Source organism: Taudactylus pleione, unplaced genomic scaffold (genome assembly GCF_031769625.1).
Source record: "Taudactylus pleione unplaced genomic scaffold, aTauple2 ptg000156l, whole genome shotgun sequence".
Classification (NCBI taxonomy): Eukaryota; Metazoa; Chordata; class Amphibia; order Anura; family Myobatrachidae; genus Taudactylus; species Taudactylus pleione.
In genome coordinates, this window is record NW_028284558.1 from 57,249 (window position 1) to 72,536 (window position 15,288).

The 15,288-nt window shown below is 45.8% G+C and overlaps 1 protein-coding gene across 1 annotated transcript in view; it reads left to right on the forward strand.

The window, feature by feature from the left end:
* Nucleotides 1-15,288, forward strand: part of PKP4 (plakophilin 4) — a 105,235-nt gene that overhangs the window by 18,526 nt on the left and 71,421 nt on the right. Inside the window, exon 5 of the mRNA XM_088474773.1 lies at nt 6,139-6,330. Coding sequence (XP_088330899.1) covers nt 6,139-6,330 — 192 coding nt within the window. The remainder of the gene's footprint in view (nt 1-6,138; nt 6,331-15,288) is intronic.

A 15,288-nucleotide genomic window follows, 5' to 3' on the forward strand; every position in this document is an offset into this window, starting at 1 on the left:
GGGCACCTTTCTCCAATAAAGTAGCAGAAGTTTAAGCAGTCTACTCGCCATTCTTTTTATTTTGCTTATTATAGATATTTAGACTTTATTAGCAATTAATAAGAATGTTGCTTAAGCAAGTATTTTATCCAGTTTGCTCAGTCAATAGTAAAAGGATGCTAATGATGAACTTAATTAGGAATTAAAGACTTCTGCTAACTTGTGCACTACAAACCCGCTTGTCGTGTAGACTTTATAAAAATATTCACTATATGTTGTCCGGCAACTTTAATGGTTTGCCTGTTTATAAGCGTACAAACTTGTAAATCTATATTTGTTCGTAATGAAATATATACAGAATAATCCATCTCCAACTGTAAATTCTAAGAATATTAAATGTCTTTCAAATATTTCCATGGTCACATATGGTCTTAAAGTTGAAGCTGGTGCTTTCGCATAGGAGACAGAAATGAAGAGAACTTCTGGAGGTTTGTTCCTTGCAATTTAAGAATTCATAATGTAGCAGCAATGGAACTATTTGCAGTACATGCACTGTGCCCTAAGCACATAAATGAAAAGGGTCTCGGCTAAGTATACAGCACGTCCAGTCTACGGTTCATGTATCTATAATAATAGGGGCGGACCTGCTAATATGACTATTGCTTTCCACTTGTAAACACTGTACACATTTAATAATAAATATGTATGGACAAGATAGATAAACTATGATAAGTGACTTAAAAGTGGGACCATAGGGGGTCTTTTTTCTCTCCTATGCACAGTAGGTTTCGTGTAGGTAACTTTTTAAATCCAATTCAGGGTACTTTTTAAATTCTAAGATGGCTATTAACAGTGTAAATAGGGTTACAGTTAGGTAAATACCTTGCATACTTTGTGTAATATCCTATAGACAGTCAGAATATATCGACTTAATGTACATTTTATGAAGTTTCTTAATTTTTTTTTTTTATTTTTTTTTTAAACTTGTATTTTTGTTTATTGTCCCTTTAATAATTAATTTTGCATTGGTTTCATAGAGGAAAACCTAAGTCTTGTGTGTGTGTGTGTGTGTGTGTGTGTGTGTGTGTGTGTGTGGCACCTTCATAAACTGAAGTGTCCCCTGTGGTAACTGATCGTTTCAAGCACAGGTTCCCTCAAACCGCAGTTATGAAAAAAGCTGAAATGAAACATTTTCTAATGCAATTCACCAGACAAATCAAACAATACACCTCTCGGAATTGTCTTAACCTTTTTCAGAGATGCACAGCAAATGTCATGTTTTATTTATTCAATTGTCTGTAAATTGGGTGCTTGCCTGTTGCAGGCTATTGTACATTCTCCTGATCATAATAACAGTCTTTATATGAAAGGAACTTCCTAATCCTGGGGCTGTGAGATGTAAAACTGTGATGGGTGAGAAACTCATGGTAATAATGATTGCTACAGAATACATAGTGCCGTTCTCTCCCATTTATCAGCTGGAATGGTAAGGGCCGGTGCCACGTAAATGACCGACCTAATGACTGAGGGCCGGTGCCACGTAAATGACCGACCTAATGACGAAGTGCCAGAACACCAATTAGAGTTTCTAAATCTTTATTGCCACTGGGTAGAGATACATTTTTAAACCAGTTTTAAAATAGGATGAGGCTGCAAGTACAAGTACCGTTGCCCATGGCTTTAGATGAAACTTGTTTAACTATAAAAGCAATTATTATTATTTATTTTTGATTATGATATAGATAATTCACATTAATGTATTGTGGAGTAGATGTGTAAGCAGGAGTGTGCTGGGAATATACTCCTCCATCTGCTGTAACTGTTAGGTAGTGTTGGAAGTGCTCCAGGTGTGGCAGCTCCAGATGGGCACTGTCTTACCAACATTAAATGGGATATAAATATTAGTCTAATTTTACATTTCATTTTAAAATGTAAAGCTAGCAGAAGGTGTAACTACTACAGAAGTTAAACTCCAGCTCTGAGTTAGACTCCAGTAAGACAGCTTTGCACGGACTGTTGAACATGAAGAAGAAAAAAATGAATCTGCTCTACACCAGCCCAGGACTTGGATGTGGCGACTGGAGCACAGGTCTTCCTAACTTGTAGCTGTGGGGCAAGACTCTGAGCACCTAATGTACACACAGGGGTCCAGGAGAAGTAGCTGAGGCTAGCACAACCTGTTACAGATGAGACTTAGCGATTTGTACTTAGTGCAGCCGGAAAACGAGCAAAGATTTCACACCATATTACAGATGTGTCCTCATGCACTATTGCCGCAGACGCTCCAAACAGCTCTTATCAGCCTGCCAGGTCCCGTCCAACTCTGCTGGTGTTGAACGTCACTTTTGCGTCTTTCGCTCGAATAGGTGTCTTATACCCCTTTTACACCAGAGCTAAAACCTGGGTTATTGCAGGGTTAACCTGGGTTCTTTCTAGGTGTAAAAGGGGCCAGGGTTGGATTCCCGAGTTGAGTGACCCGGCAATCCAACCCAGGTAACTTGCAGGGTTTAACACAGGAATAACCCGTGAAACCCTGCAGTGTAAACAGGTACCACAGGTCACCTGACCCAGGTCCCGTTTACAGCATGGGGGGACTTCCTGGTTTCTCAGAGCTTGGAGATGATGTCATCTCCAAGCGCCAGGAGAAGTGTTCCATTGCACCCATGTGCAGTGTAAACGGCGCCAATCTGGGAATAACACAGATCGGCACCATAGTGGAAAAGGGGTATGTCCCGGGTCTGACCCGTTTTGGAACTGTGGGCCTGATTCAGAGCCGGACGCTATTTGCGCTTGCTCGTTCAGAAAATAGGGGTGGCTATTCAAATGAACCGTTCGCTCTTTGCGGTCTGTTCACGCCTCTGAACGAGCGAACAAAACTTGCGGTCGTTTTTTGAAAAAATACGCCCCCTGGCCGCTCGCATCCTACGTCATGTCCGCTAGTTATTAGATTAATTGAGTACATCGACCAGCGTATGAACTGCTCGCTATTCTTGTGGTTGGTGTTTGCTACCACAATTTTGCGAGCAGTTCTGGCTATAAAATAACCCAGTGACGTGGTCAATGACGCTGCTGTATTAATTATGCACACCCATAAAACGCCCGTTTTGACCTTTAAGCACGCCTGCGTTCGGATCTCCACTCCCCGTTTTCAAGCACCTTCCCCTGTTACCACCCACATACGCCTCTTTCTTTCACTCAAAATAGCAGGCATTCGCGATTTAGCGAACAAACGATTTTCGGCGGCACTGACTGGTTCACGCATGCGTATTACGATCCGTATGCATGCGCAGTTGGGCAAACATCGCTCGGAGCGAACGAGCGGCCGCTTACGAGCCCTGTGTTCCAAATCTTGGCTCAGACCCTGGACTTGGGTGGAAAAGCAGTATTAGTCGCAATGCGAGGAGACCAAGCATCTTCGTAAGACTGCACTGATTAATTTGATATGCGACACTTGTATATCTGTGTGCAACTAAGTCTGAATCTGTATACAAAGTGCTACGATGCAGCAGCTTTTCCCGACACCAAGGTGTATTGTACAGATTCAGTCACATAGCAGATTAATCCGTGCAGTCTCCTTAAGCGATTTTGCTGCATTACGTTGCGAATAAGACGCAAACACTCGAGTTAAAAAAAATATTACACCTCTCTGCGCAGCTCACTCGCACCAGGTGGCTCGCGTCTAGGTACTGTATATGAGGACGTAATGTGCACAGCCGGTGATTATGTCTGGCGGCACATCATCCCAAAGCATTTCCACTTGTAATTAAGTTTTAAAGGGCAGGTGTTAGGTCATCATGTGGCTAAATATGAACGCTTACAGGTTTATTACAACGCAGAGTATTGATGTGAGGCTCCTGTTAATGGAATTGTTGGTTTTGTTGGAAAACTGATTGAAGGGCCAATGATTATAAATTAGTAAATTATGTAGTTTTGTTGACTTCAATGAGTTCAGGTGGATGAGACTATAATTAATCATGCAAATTACATGCATATTGAGAAGAATACGTAGGGAACAGTTGTGTGGATGAAAGGGAAGTTATTGGGTAGGCAATAATATAGTGCACTCTGTGTGAGAACTGTGTAAAATGAAAGTTATAATAATGGAAGAAGAAAGTTGCATAACATGTTTTGGGCTACCTCAATTCAGCTAGTTCTTCAGATCTATACACCCTGGAGAACTTTAAATACACAGCATTCAGCTAACCAGTCACCATTTTGGAGCAAAACGCGTCAGTACTTGGGTATTCTGTTCTCTTGCATTAAGAATTCCTTTCTCCATGACCACTCAATACTGACAGAAAACGAGGATTATTGTGTACAGGAGACCATAATGCAAGATCCTTGCTGAGGACTCCATGATACCCACTAGAAGTTGACGATATATACCACTAATAAATATTTGAGGGAACTAGTGCTACTTTTGTGGTATGAATTTGTCTGTGAGTGGGCCATATTTGTATCTTCATGATTATTTATGCTGACTCTTGCTATTATCTGATCTTACTTCAGTCTTTTGTATACTTGAAGAAATAGCTTTGAATGAGTGACTTTTTGGTGACTTTTTGGTGATTACTGCTAATATCTTCTTCATGGTTATCATCCAAATTTTCAGTTGTTGAGCACTTATCCTCTATGCCAGGGGTGGTAACCTTTTTTTCTGACGAGGGCTATTTTGATATATATTACATTATTTGCGGGCCCGGTGCAGGCCACGCCCCATCCACCTGACTTCACACTGGGCGGGGCCATTATCGCCTGTGGTCACAGCAATGCCCAGAGCATCCTGAGGATGCAATGGGGAGCTGTAAGGGCAGCAGTGTGACCTTCTGAAGTGTCCTAAGGATGCTCCAGGTGGCACTGCTGCATAGATTCTGGCTGCAGGGTGCCATTCTAGGCTCCCTTCTAGCCAGATGAGGCTAGCAGGGAAAAAGGCTCAGAGAGCCGCATATGGCACCCGGGCAGGAGGTTCCCCATCCCTGCTCTATGCCATGGAGGTTATGTTGTTTTTTGTGATCTTTATAGTTGCAGTTATTTTAGTGACTAATGTTGGTCTACATTTTATGTTCTATGTCCAAGCTTTACCTTTTGGGGACGAGTGCTGCTGTTTCCATTTTTACGGTTAATGTTAAAACATTTTGTATCCGTTTCATTCAGAGTTCTCTAGAGACCCTGGCTTTAGAGAACTGACCTGAACTAGAGAACAGGCAGTGGTAACTATGGAGCCAATGTATCAAGCCTTAACTTTATAACATTTTGCATAATGTTATGAGCTGCTGTTATGCGCTGTTGTTATGCACTAATAGCACAATGCAGGAGAAATCACAGAAATCTGAGGCAGAGTGCTAATTAACACTGCAGATCGCAGTCCTTATTATCAATGGGGATTACTGTCTCCACCCTATGGACCTGATTAAGACCTGCTCGCTAGCAAGCGGCCGCTCATTCCCAGCGTATGGAAATTCAGCTAAGTGACAAGGCATAAGCACACCCACTATGTCTTGGCGAGCGATCACTTTGTGTTTACAGACGCCCACCAGCCTGTCTTTAGCTGCCCACTAGCGTACGTCATTTCTAGGAAGTATATACAACCATCGGTACATTGGGTTCCATCAGATCTGACCGCAGTGCTTGCGGTTGACTGTACCCTACCGCAAGCACTGCGAGCACTTCAATGTTTTATTCAACCAGGTGACGTGTACTATGACGCTGCCTGTTAATTATTCACGCCTGCTTTCGCAACTCCACTCCCCCGTTACTACTGGCCTGCCCCTGTTACCACCCACAAACAGCCTCTCCTGTCACTCATTCCATCGGGCTGTCTTTGCAGGGTGAGCGAGCACATTCCGATCAATCGCACATCTATGTCAACATTCTGACTGTCGATATACAGAACCTGGCGACATTCTGGTGGCCACGTTCTGAATGCTGACCTTGTGAATGTCGACAAAATATTGCGCCAGCTAAGAATACAGATACCTCTAGTGTTTGTAGGTGACAAGTACAAAAGTCTTGCATTTAAATTGCCCAACCTCCTCATGTTGCAACACATTGAGAAAATACTTTGTTTTTTTAAACTCTTCCATTATATCAACACAACCTGACCACTGAGGAGTAGTTTCTAATTTCCTCCCTTGTTTTTTTTTTTTTCCTTGCTTTCAGGACTAAGAAGCTCTTATGCAAGTCAGCATAGTCAGCTAGGCCAGGACCTGCGCTCAGCTGTGTCCCCCGACCTGCAGATCACACCAATCTACGAGGGGAGAACATATTACAGTCCAGTGTATCGGAATGCAAATCATGGAACCATTGAGTTGCGGCAAGGTTCACAGACTGCAATTTACCGCACTGGCTCAGGTGGGTATATGGCCATTGTCGACTTCGAGGTTTCAGAATATCCACTTGTTTGTACTGCTGTCCATGGTATAAAAAAGAACAATCTGAAGTCCTTTTATGACTTTACAGCAGCAACATTTCAGCCACCGATAAGGGATGTAGTTATATTGCAAGCGGACGGGATGCCGCCAGTCGATATACCAACGTCGGAATCCCGCCGCCTGGTAAAACGCAGACGCCGCAACCCCCTTAGTGATCAGGATACTGGCATCGGAATCCCGACAGTCGGCATCCCAATCATAACACGCTAGAGCCAGATAAGTCTTAGCCGCATGGGGGGGGGGGGGGGTTTAGGTTTAGCCACCTTAGGGTTAGACACCCTCGGGGCAGGTTAGGGGGGGGGAGGGGTAGGGATACAATACTTACAGCCGCCATCAGGATTTTCAATGTTCGGGCTGCCACTGTCTGCATTTGAACTGGCGGCTTTCATACCCATCCCACTGATAATGTAGGTAGGAATTTCAGCCTGTCGTGGTTCTAGGATTTGTTAACCTGGTCGGTTGTGAGTGTCAGTACAGACAGGGTAAAAGTGAAGGTTTTAATCATAACATGCACCCCCTCCCACTATTAAACATCATACCCATATATTCTGGTTAATTTATTGGGTGAGTAGTTCTCTACAACTATATAAATGTACTGAATAACTTGCAAGAAAATATATTTTATGTAGACACAGACACACAGCTGCTGGGAGTACTTCATTGACACATGCATAGGAAGGGAAGCAGTCGGGAAGCCAACGGCCAAAATCACGATCGCCGGCTTCCCGACTCTCTAATCCCGGCAAGGTACTAATGACAGGCGTCTAAATCACCACCCCCCCCCCCTACCGGAAAGAACAATCGGGATCTTCACCCCTGCCGGGCTGCCGCTGTCGGGATCAGAACCGCCGGCCATGCGGCCGGCAGTAAATCATTCTGATTCCCATAGGAAGGACCTATTTCCAGTGCTTTATGGGAAATGCCTCCCATCGTCCTACAGATCAGGATGAATGTGCCTATTATGGTGTAGTGTGTATTATTACAAGGTTTGGGGGTACAATTCCAGAAATAAACAGTCTCCGTTTCTCTGGAGTGTGTAAATTGGGTTTAATATTGTGCAATCATCAGCAGCTCAGATTCCTGGCTTGTTTCATTTATTACCATCAAAACACACCAAATGTTTTCATGGTATAAATATGCAGAAAATAAATTCAGACTCTACTTTCTAATTAGTTTGGTATGTTTTATTTAAACAAATGAGTGAAATGTATACATAATTCTCTTTCATCCACTAGGGGACACTGGAGGTGCTTATGCTGGGGGTATAGAGGTGTGGATAACTGGAGCCGGCACTTTAAATAATTTAGAAGTGTGAAGCTCCTCCCCCTCTATGCCCCATCAGCCCTTCGTTTTGAAAATGTGCCTCTAGGAGCTGGTCACTACATGCTGTGCTTCAGCAAATACATTTATTTTATTTATTTAATTTTATTTTATTTTATACATCTTTTTCACTACTATAGGTACCCTTCGCCACCTATCTAAAAGGTGGGGTCCGGGTACCTGGCGCCCTGGTGTTTTAGCAAACACCAGGAAGGAGTGCACAGGGCTCATTACAAGAGCTCCTGACAGCTCCTTATCGCCACAGCAAGTCTTCACACAAGAACAAGAAGACTCTGCTGACCTGCCGAGAAGCCTCTCTGGGGACACGCAGTGAGTAACAAGCTGCGCATCCCCCGGCTCCTGCCCCCGCTGCCCGGCGCTGACACAGCGTGTTGCGCTGTGTTGCTGTGCGTAGCGCTGTTAGAGATACACAGTGCTACACGCGGCTCCCTTGCTTCTCCCTTCTCCCCGCTGATACATGCGGGTAGCGCGGAGGGGAGGGGGGGGGACGGACATAGTAACCATAATGGAGCCCGTAGGGCATGAAGAAGGGGGCGGAGCCTAATCAACGCGGGCTCTCTCTGCGCGGCAAGCAGCTGTAAAAAAAAAAACAGCGTGGCTGCTGTTTATTAACTCTTAAATGCCTGCATCTCTCCCTTATACAGGAAGAGTGCAGCAGATCAGGAGGCTGGATTCTTTGGCTCCCCATTCCTGGCTACAGCAGCTATAAGTTAAACAGAGGCTGTGCATAATACACTGGGGGTGCAGGGAATCTGATCTGTGGGAAGGGAGTGGGGTGTGCTCCTCCTCTGTGTCCCAAGCCAGCCTTCTGTTTTTCTTTACTTCTGTATATACTCTGTCCCTCTGTGTGTGGTGACTGTGTGTATCCATGTCAAACAGAACGAAGGCGTCTCAAAAGATGTTTGTTTGTTCTAGGTGTAACAACAAACTATCCAAGCCGCATGCTGCTGTGTCCACGTTATGTGATGCTTGTATAGCAATTGATCCACCTGTGGCTAATACTGCCTCACCTGCGCCTGTATGGGCTGCTGACATGGTAGGAGTAATGACGGATTTAACGTCTGAGTTAGCTGAGGCACGCAAGTCTCAGCCTCCCTGGGTTGCTGGGCTAACCAAGTCTCTAGACACCCTGGTACAGGTAATGGGTACGGCTGTGTCCGCACCCTCCACTTCCTTACAGGGACCGACACAAAAGCGTCCTTTATCGACTATTCTCCAGTCAGAAGAGTCTGACGAGGAGTCCCTCGCTACGGAGGATACTGAGGAAGGGGAATTGGAGGAAGCATTACAGGACGATACCCCTCTAGAGTTAGAGTCCACCTCTCCTGGGGTGGAATCTTTAATTTTGGCGGTCAGAAAAATCCATAACTTACCTGAGGATATGATTCCTGCATCCCAGGAGTGTGAATTATTTCATGAACACCCAAAGAGCTCGGCGGTTTTTCCGTTCTTCCAGCAACTTCAACAGCAGCTCTCAGTGGCCTGGAAGCAGCCGGATAAACGGTTCCAAATTCCGCGCCGGTTTCCTTCTAGCTACCCTTTTCCATCAACCTTGATGGAGAAGTGGGAAACACCCCCTCCAGTAGATGCGTCCGTCTCCCGTCTTTCTAAAAAAAACAGCACTCCCAGTACCGGGAGCTACAGTACTAAAAGATCCATCGGACCGTAAATTGGAGACAACGCTAAGATCTATTTATACCGCAGCGGGTGCTCAACTTAGGCCCACCCTTGTTACTGCTTGGGTTAACAAAGCGGTGGTTTGCTGGGCTGACCAGTTGATTACAGGTTTGGACTCGGGTACTTCTAGAGCAGAGTTACGCTTACTAGCTGAACACATCCGCGAGTCTGCAGTTTTCCTGGGAGAAGCGTCAAAAGATATGTCAGATTAGTGCTTGCATATCTGCTTCTGCTATTTCGGGCCGCAGAGCCCTCTGGTTGCGCGCCTGGCATGCGGATGCAGAATCCAAGCGTGCGGTGGAGGGTTTACCATTCAATGGCGACATGCTGTTTGGCCCGGAATTAGACAAATGGATATCCCAGGCCACGGGGGTAAGTCTTCCTTCCTCCGGTCAACTGCACCGGCTCCCAGACGATCTTACACTGGACCTTCCTTTCATTCCTTTCGTGCGCCACATTCCTTTCGTGGTAGAGCCAGAGGTGCTCCCTCCCAAGCAAGAGGCGGCAGAGGTAGAGGTCGCCCACACTCGGTTGCACGTAGACAGGAGACTAAGCCAGCTGAAAAACAGGTGGCATGACTGTCTTCCGTCCCTCCTGGGACCACCTACAATGGGAGGCCGCCTGCAAAGATTTCAACAGGTTTAGAACCAGACATCTCCAGAGCCGTGGATCCGCAGACTAATTTCCCTGGGGTACCGAATAGAGTTCGAGGTCCCCCCTCCACCTCGATTCTTCACTACAAGTCTGCCAATACCTGGAGACAAGGCCAGGGTTCTACAGGAGGCTATCCAGTCTTTAGTAGTATCATCTGTGCTAGTCCCAGTTCCAGAACATCAACGAAGTATGGGGTTTTACTCAAACCTGTTTGTAGTACCCAAACCGGATGGATCGGTCAGGCCCATCTTGAACGTTAAGTCATTGAACCTGTATCTGAAGATGTATCGGTTCAAAATGGAGTCTCTGCAGTCCGTTATTGCGAGCTTGGAACCGGGAGAGTTCCTATTATCCTTGGATATCAAGGATGCTTATCTCCACGTTCCCATTTGGGAACCACACCAAGCCTTTCTGCGTTTCGCCATATTGAAGGATCATTATCAGTTTCGGGCATTGCCGTTCGGGTTATCCTCGGCTCCCCGCATCTTCACCAAACTCATGTCTGTCATGATTGCTCTCCTTCGGTCATCGGGAGTGAACATAATCCCTTATTTCAAAAGAGGGTGTTGCAGCGCTGCACCTTGATGCAAAATGATATAATACTATCAGTCTTAATCATACAAAACAAATGGTATATATGTCAGAATAGAAAAACTGCAAGTAGCTGGTGACGAGTGTAAATGCCTGTGTTCGGGCTTAATGGGTATTATAAATAATCATGGAAGTGGATAACATAACCTGAAAGATGGCTAATAGCAATAAAGTTATAAAACAGTGGGAAATAAAATTAAATAAATTTATTCAGTATGCGCTAAACCAGAGTAAGCCAGAAAAGATGCACTTGTAGGATAATCAATTTGTCAATAGATGTATCTCAGATTGGTGAATGATGCATCCGTTAGGAGTGAAAAAAGTAAAAAACAGGGGGAATGTGTCCATAAGCGGCGTCCCGCTAAGGTAATGTCTAGTTGGGATGGATGAAACAGATGCCCGGGGTGGTCTTCTTTGGGACAAAGAGTACGGTCGCTGTTTATGGGGAGAGGTTGCCTGGCTCCAGCACGTGAATACCAAGCGGCGCAGGTGCCGAATGGTGCCTGAAAGAACAGGCTACCTCCGGCAAGCCACACCACACACTGGTAAGTGCTGTAGTCTGCGGGGGGGACGGCACGGATGCAGCGCTAATGAAAGCAGTGCACCGGGCGTACTCCACCGCAGATGGGGGACTTACCTCTCTACCCACGCGGGCACCGCTCCTGTCCTGCCGGCTCGTTTCCACTTGGTGGTGAGGCTTCCTTCCGGGGTTGGTCACGTGACTTGAGGGTTCCAAATATTAGCGTCCTGCCGTGTAGCGGGGAAACTTGATAATAGTTCCTAGTTCCTGCACGCTGATCTGGGGTCTCTGGTAGTAATAAACAATAGGTGAAAGAGGATGAAGTTGGCTAATAGTGCAATTGTCTCCAACGCGTTTCAGCCTTTAGGCCTTTTTCAAGGAGGTAATGGTTGTAGTGCGGCAGTCTCTATAAGTAGTTGAGGGGCGGTTCACACATATGCAGATGGGTCTGTAGTGATTGGTTTAACTGATAAACACTCTGGATTGGTGTGATCTGCTGTCCATCATATAGTTAGACAGGGTGGTGACAGGTAATTATACTTAAAGCCATCAATCCTAGTGTGAAACATCGCTGATGGCATTACAATAGTCATCTAAATTATAGTCCCCTAAAGGTCTTGAACGGGGCAATAAGTAGGTCAATAATGCAGATCTTATAAACTGCATATAAATGTGTATATCTGTTCCTCACACCCTAAATGGCCAGGGTGGGGCATTCGCAAAAGATGAGGGTAAACAATGTAAGTCAAATGGTGATGATCACATTAATTGCATATAATTGATATGACTTCGTTATCTTTATTTAAGCCCCTGGGTGCAAAAGTCTTCAGTTCGTGCATCCACTTAAGTTCTTGTTTGTTTATTTTATTAATGAAATTGCCTCCTCTCCAGTTTGGTTTTATTTCCTGAATCCCTATAAATGATAATGAGCTATAATCACTGTTGTGAAAATCTTTGAAGTGTTTAGATAAATTGTGCTCATCCAAGCCTTTTTTGATATTACGTATATGTTCGCTGATACGTGTCCGCAGTGGTCTTATAGTGCGGCCTATATATTGTTTCTTACAGCCGCACTCAAGTAGATATATCACTCCAATAATCCCTTATTTGGACGACCTGCTACTCAAGGCGCAGTCGGTATCTCTTCTTACAAGCCATGTCTTACTGACATATCAGACTCTAATCCAACACAGTTGGATAATAAACTTCAAGAAATCAAAACTCAAACCATCCCAGAAGCTCCTGTTTCTGGGCATGATCTTAGATACGGCATCACAGAGGATCTTCCTTCCAGTAGACAAGGCCCGGGATATCCGGTTGTTAGTTCAGCTGGTCCTCAGACCAAAGAGGGTGTCCCTCCTTCTTTGTCTGCATCTCCTGGGGAAGATGGTAGCAGCCTTCGAGGCAATACAGTTCGGGCGGTTCCACTCCAGGGTGTTTCAGCTGGACCTACTAACACAGGGGTCAGGGTCTCATCTGCTCCTACATCGCCAGATCCGTCTGAGCCCAGCTACCAGAGTGGCCTTTCTCTGGTGGACACAATCCAACAATCTTCTTGCGGACCGGAGATTCAGAGTGTGGGACTGGATCATCGTAACAACGGATGCCAGCCTTCGAGGATGGGGTGCTGTAGTCCTCGATTATCATTTACAGGGTCGATGGTCCCCTCTAGAACAAAAGTGGCTCATAAATGTGTTGGAACTCAGAGCGATCTACAATGCTCTGATAGAAGCAACAGAGTTTCTAATAACTCGTCCGGTAAGAGTTCAGTCCGACAACGCGACGGCCATCGCTTACATCAACCGCCAAGGAGGGACTCGGAGTCGCATGGCCATGTGAGAAGTAACTCAGATTCTCAGGTGGGCCGAGAGCCAGTCAGTAATCCTGTCGGCGGTATTCATCCTGGGTGTGGACAACTGGGAGGCAGATTACCTAAACCGACAGGATATCCACCCCGGGGAATGGATGCTTCATCCAGACGTGTGGCAGTAGACGCTCTGACAGTTCCATGGAACTACTACTTGGTTTACCTCTTTCCTCCGATTCCACTTCTTCCTCGACTGCTAAAAAGGATAAAACACGAGTCAGCCTCTGTCATTCTCGTGGCTCTGAACTGGCCTCGGAGGAGTTGGTTCGCGGACCTTCGGTCCCTATTGTCAGACGATCCGTGGCCCCTTCCTCTGCTCCCGGATCTGCTACAGAAAGGTCCTTTAGTACACCCCAACCTAGCGCAACTGCGTTTAACGGGGTGGCTCTTGAAACCAATATCCTAAGACGCAGAGGAATCCCAGACTCTGTCATTCCCACCATGCTACGCGCCAGGAAACCAGTTTCTGCTGCGCATTATCACCGCATCTGGCGTTCTTCTATCTCGTGGTGTTCCAGTCGGGATCTTCCATCTAGGACTTTTCGGTTGTCCAGGTTTCTGCTTTTTCTTCAGATGGGTCTAGATTCTGGCCTTCGTCTTGGAACTTTAAAGGTGCATGTTTCTGTCCTTTCCATTTTCTTTCAACGGAAATTGGCCCTCATTCCCGAGGTGCAGACGTTTCTTCAGGGGGGCTTGCGGGTGCAGCCTCCTTTTGTACCTCCGATTGCTCCTTGGGACTTGAACTTAGTGCTCTTGTTTCTTCAGGCGTCCATGTTTAACCTTTGGAAGAGGTTGATATTAAGTACTTATCTTGGAAGACGGTCCTACTCTTGGCTCTAGCTTCGGCTCGTAGAGTTTCGGAATTGGGTGGCTCTGTCCTGTAAGCCACCTTACCTTGTATTTCATGCTGATAGGGTGGAACTCCGGACGGTAGCCGCCTTCCTTCCCAAGGTAGTGTCGGCTTTTCATATTAATCAGCCTATTGTGGTACCGTCTTTGGTGGAGGACTCTGGTGGTTCTTCTACCTTGGATGTGGTTAGAGCTCTCCGCATATATGTTGACAGGACTGCTTCCCTCCGTAAGTCTGAGTCACTTTTTGTCCTCTATAATGCGGTTCGGAGGGGTTGGCCAGCGTCTAAGCAGACTTTGGCACGTTGGATCCGACTGGCTATTCATCAGGCTTATGTTGGTGCCGAACGCCGGCCTCCTTCGTCCATTTCGGCTCATTCCACACATTCTGTGGGTGCGTCCTGGGCGGTTGGTAGGGGAGCCTCCATGTCACAGTTGTGCCGTGCGGCCACTTGGTCTTCTGTGCACACGTTTGTCAAGTTTTACAAATTTGATACGTTCGCGGTTTCGGCATCCCGTTTTGGCCTTCTTGTTCTGCAGGCCCCGCAGAGCGCTCCCGCCCGTGGGGAAAACTTTGGGACGTCCCCAGCGTAAGCACCTCTAGTGTCCCCTAGTGGATGAAAGAGAAAATGGGATTTTGGTACCTACCGGTAAATCCTTTTCTCTGATTCCACAGGGGACACTGGACGCCCACTTCTGCACTCTTAGCCTGCCTGTTTGGTTTGTTCCATATGTTGTATGTTTTGATTATTGTGTGTTCTCTCCCTTTTTACTGCGCTTGTTCTCCATCTCCTCTCGGTCTTCTTTTCTAAACTGAGGTCTGATGGGGCTTAGAGGGGGAGGAGCTTCACACTTCTAAATTATTTAAAGTGCCGGCTCCAGTTATCCACGCCTCTATACCCCAGCGTAAGCACCTCCAGTGTCCCCTGTGGAATCAGAGAAAAGGATTTATCGGTAGGTACCAAAATCCCATTATTTCAACGTGTGTGTAGCCCAGCAGGCATTTACAGTTGTATATATTTGCACGCCAACCCGATTGTGCTGTATTAAATCATACCAGATGAAGATGATTGCTCTAAAATAAGAACCCTTAACTTGTATTGCTCAAACATACTAAAATACTAGCAATGCCAATGGTGGGCAGGTCATGCAGTGCTACATACAGTGTATAGAGGCACATGCCCTATGATACCACAAAGTTGTAAGTGCAACATATGGCAATTATTTAGTATGCGTATAATGACAGATTATCTTCTATAAGGCGCCACAAAGTATCCGCAGCGCCGTACAAGGGTGTAAACATATAGAAATATAACCGGGTATAAGCGCAATATGCAACTGCTAACTATAGTGTATCTACATAACCTAAGTACAAAGCA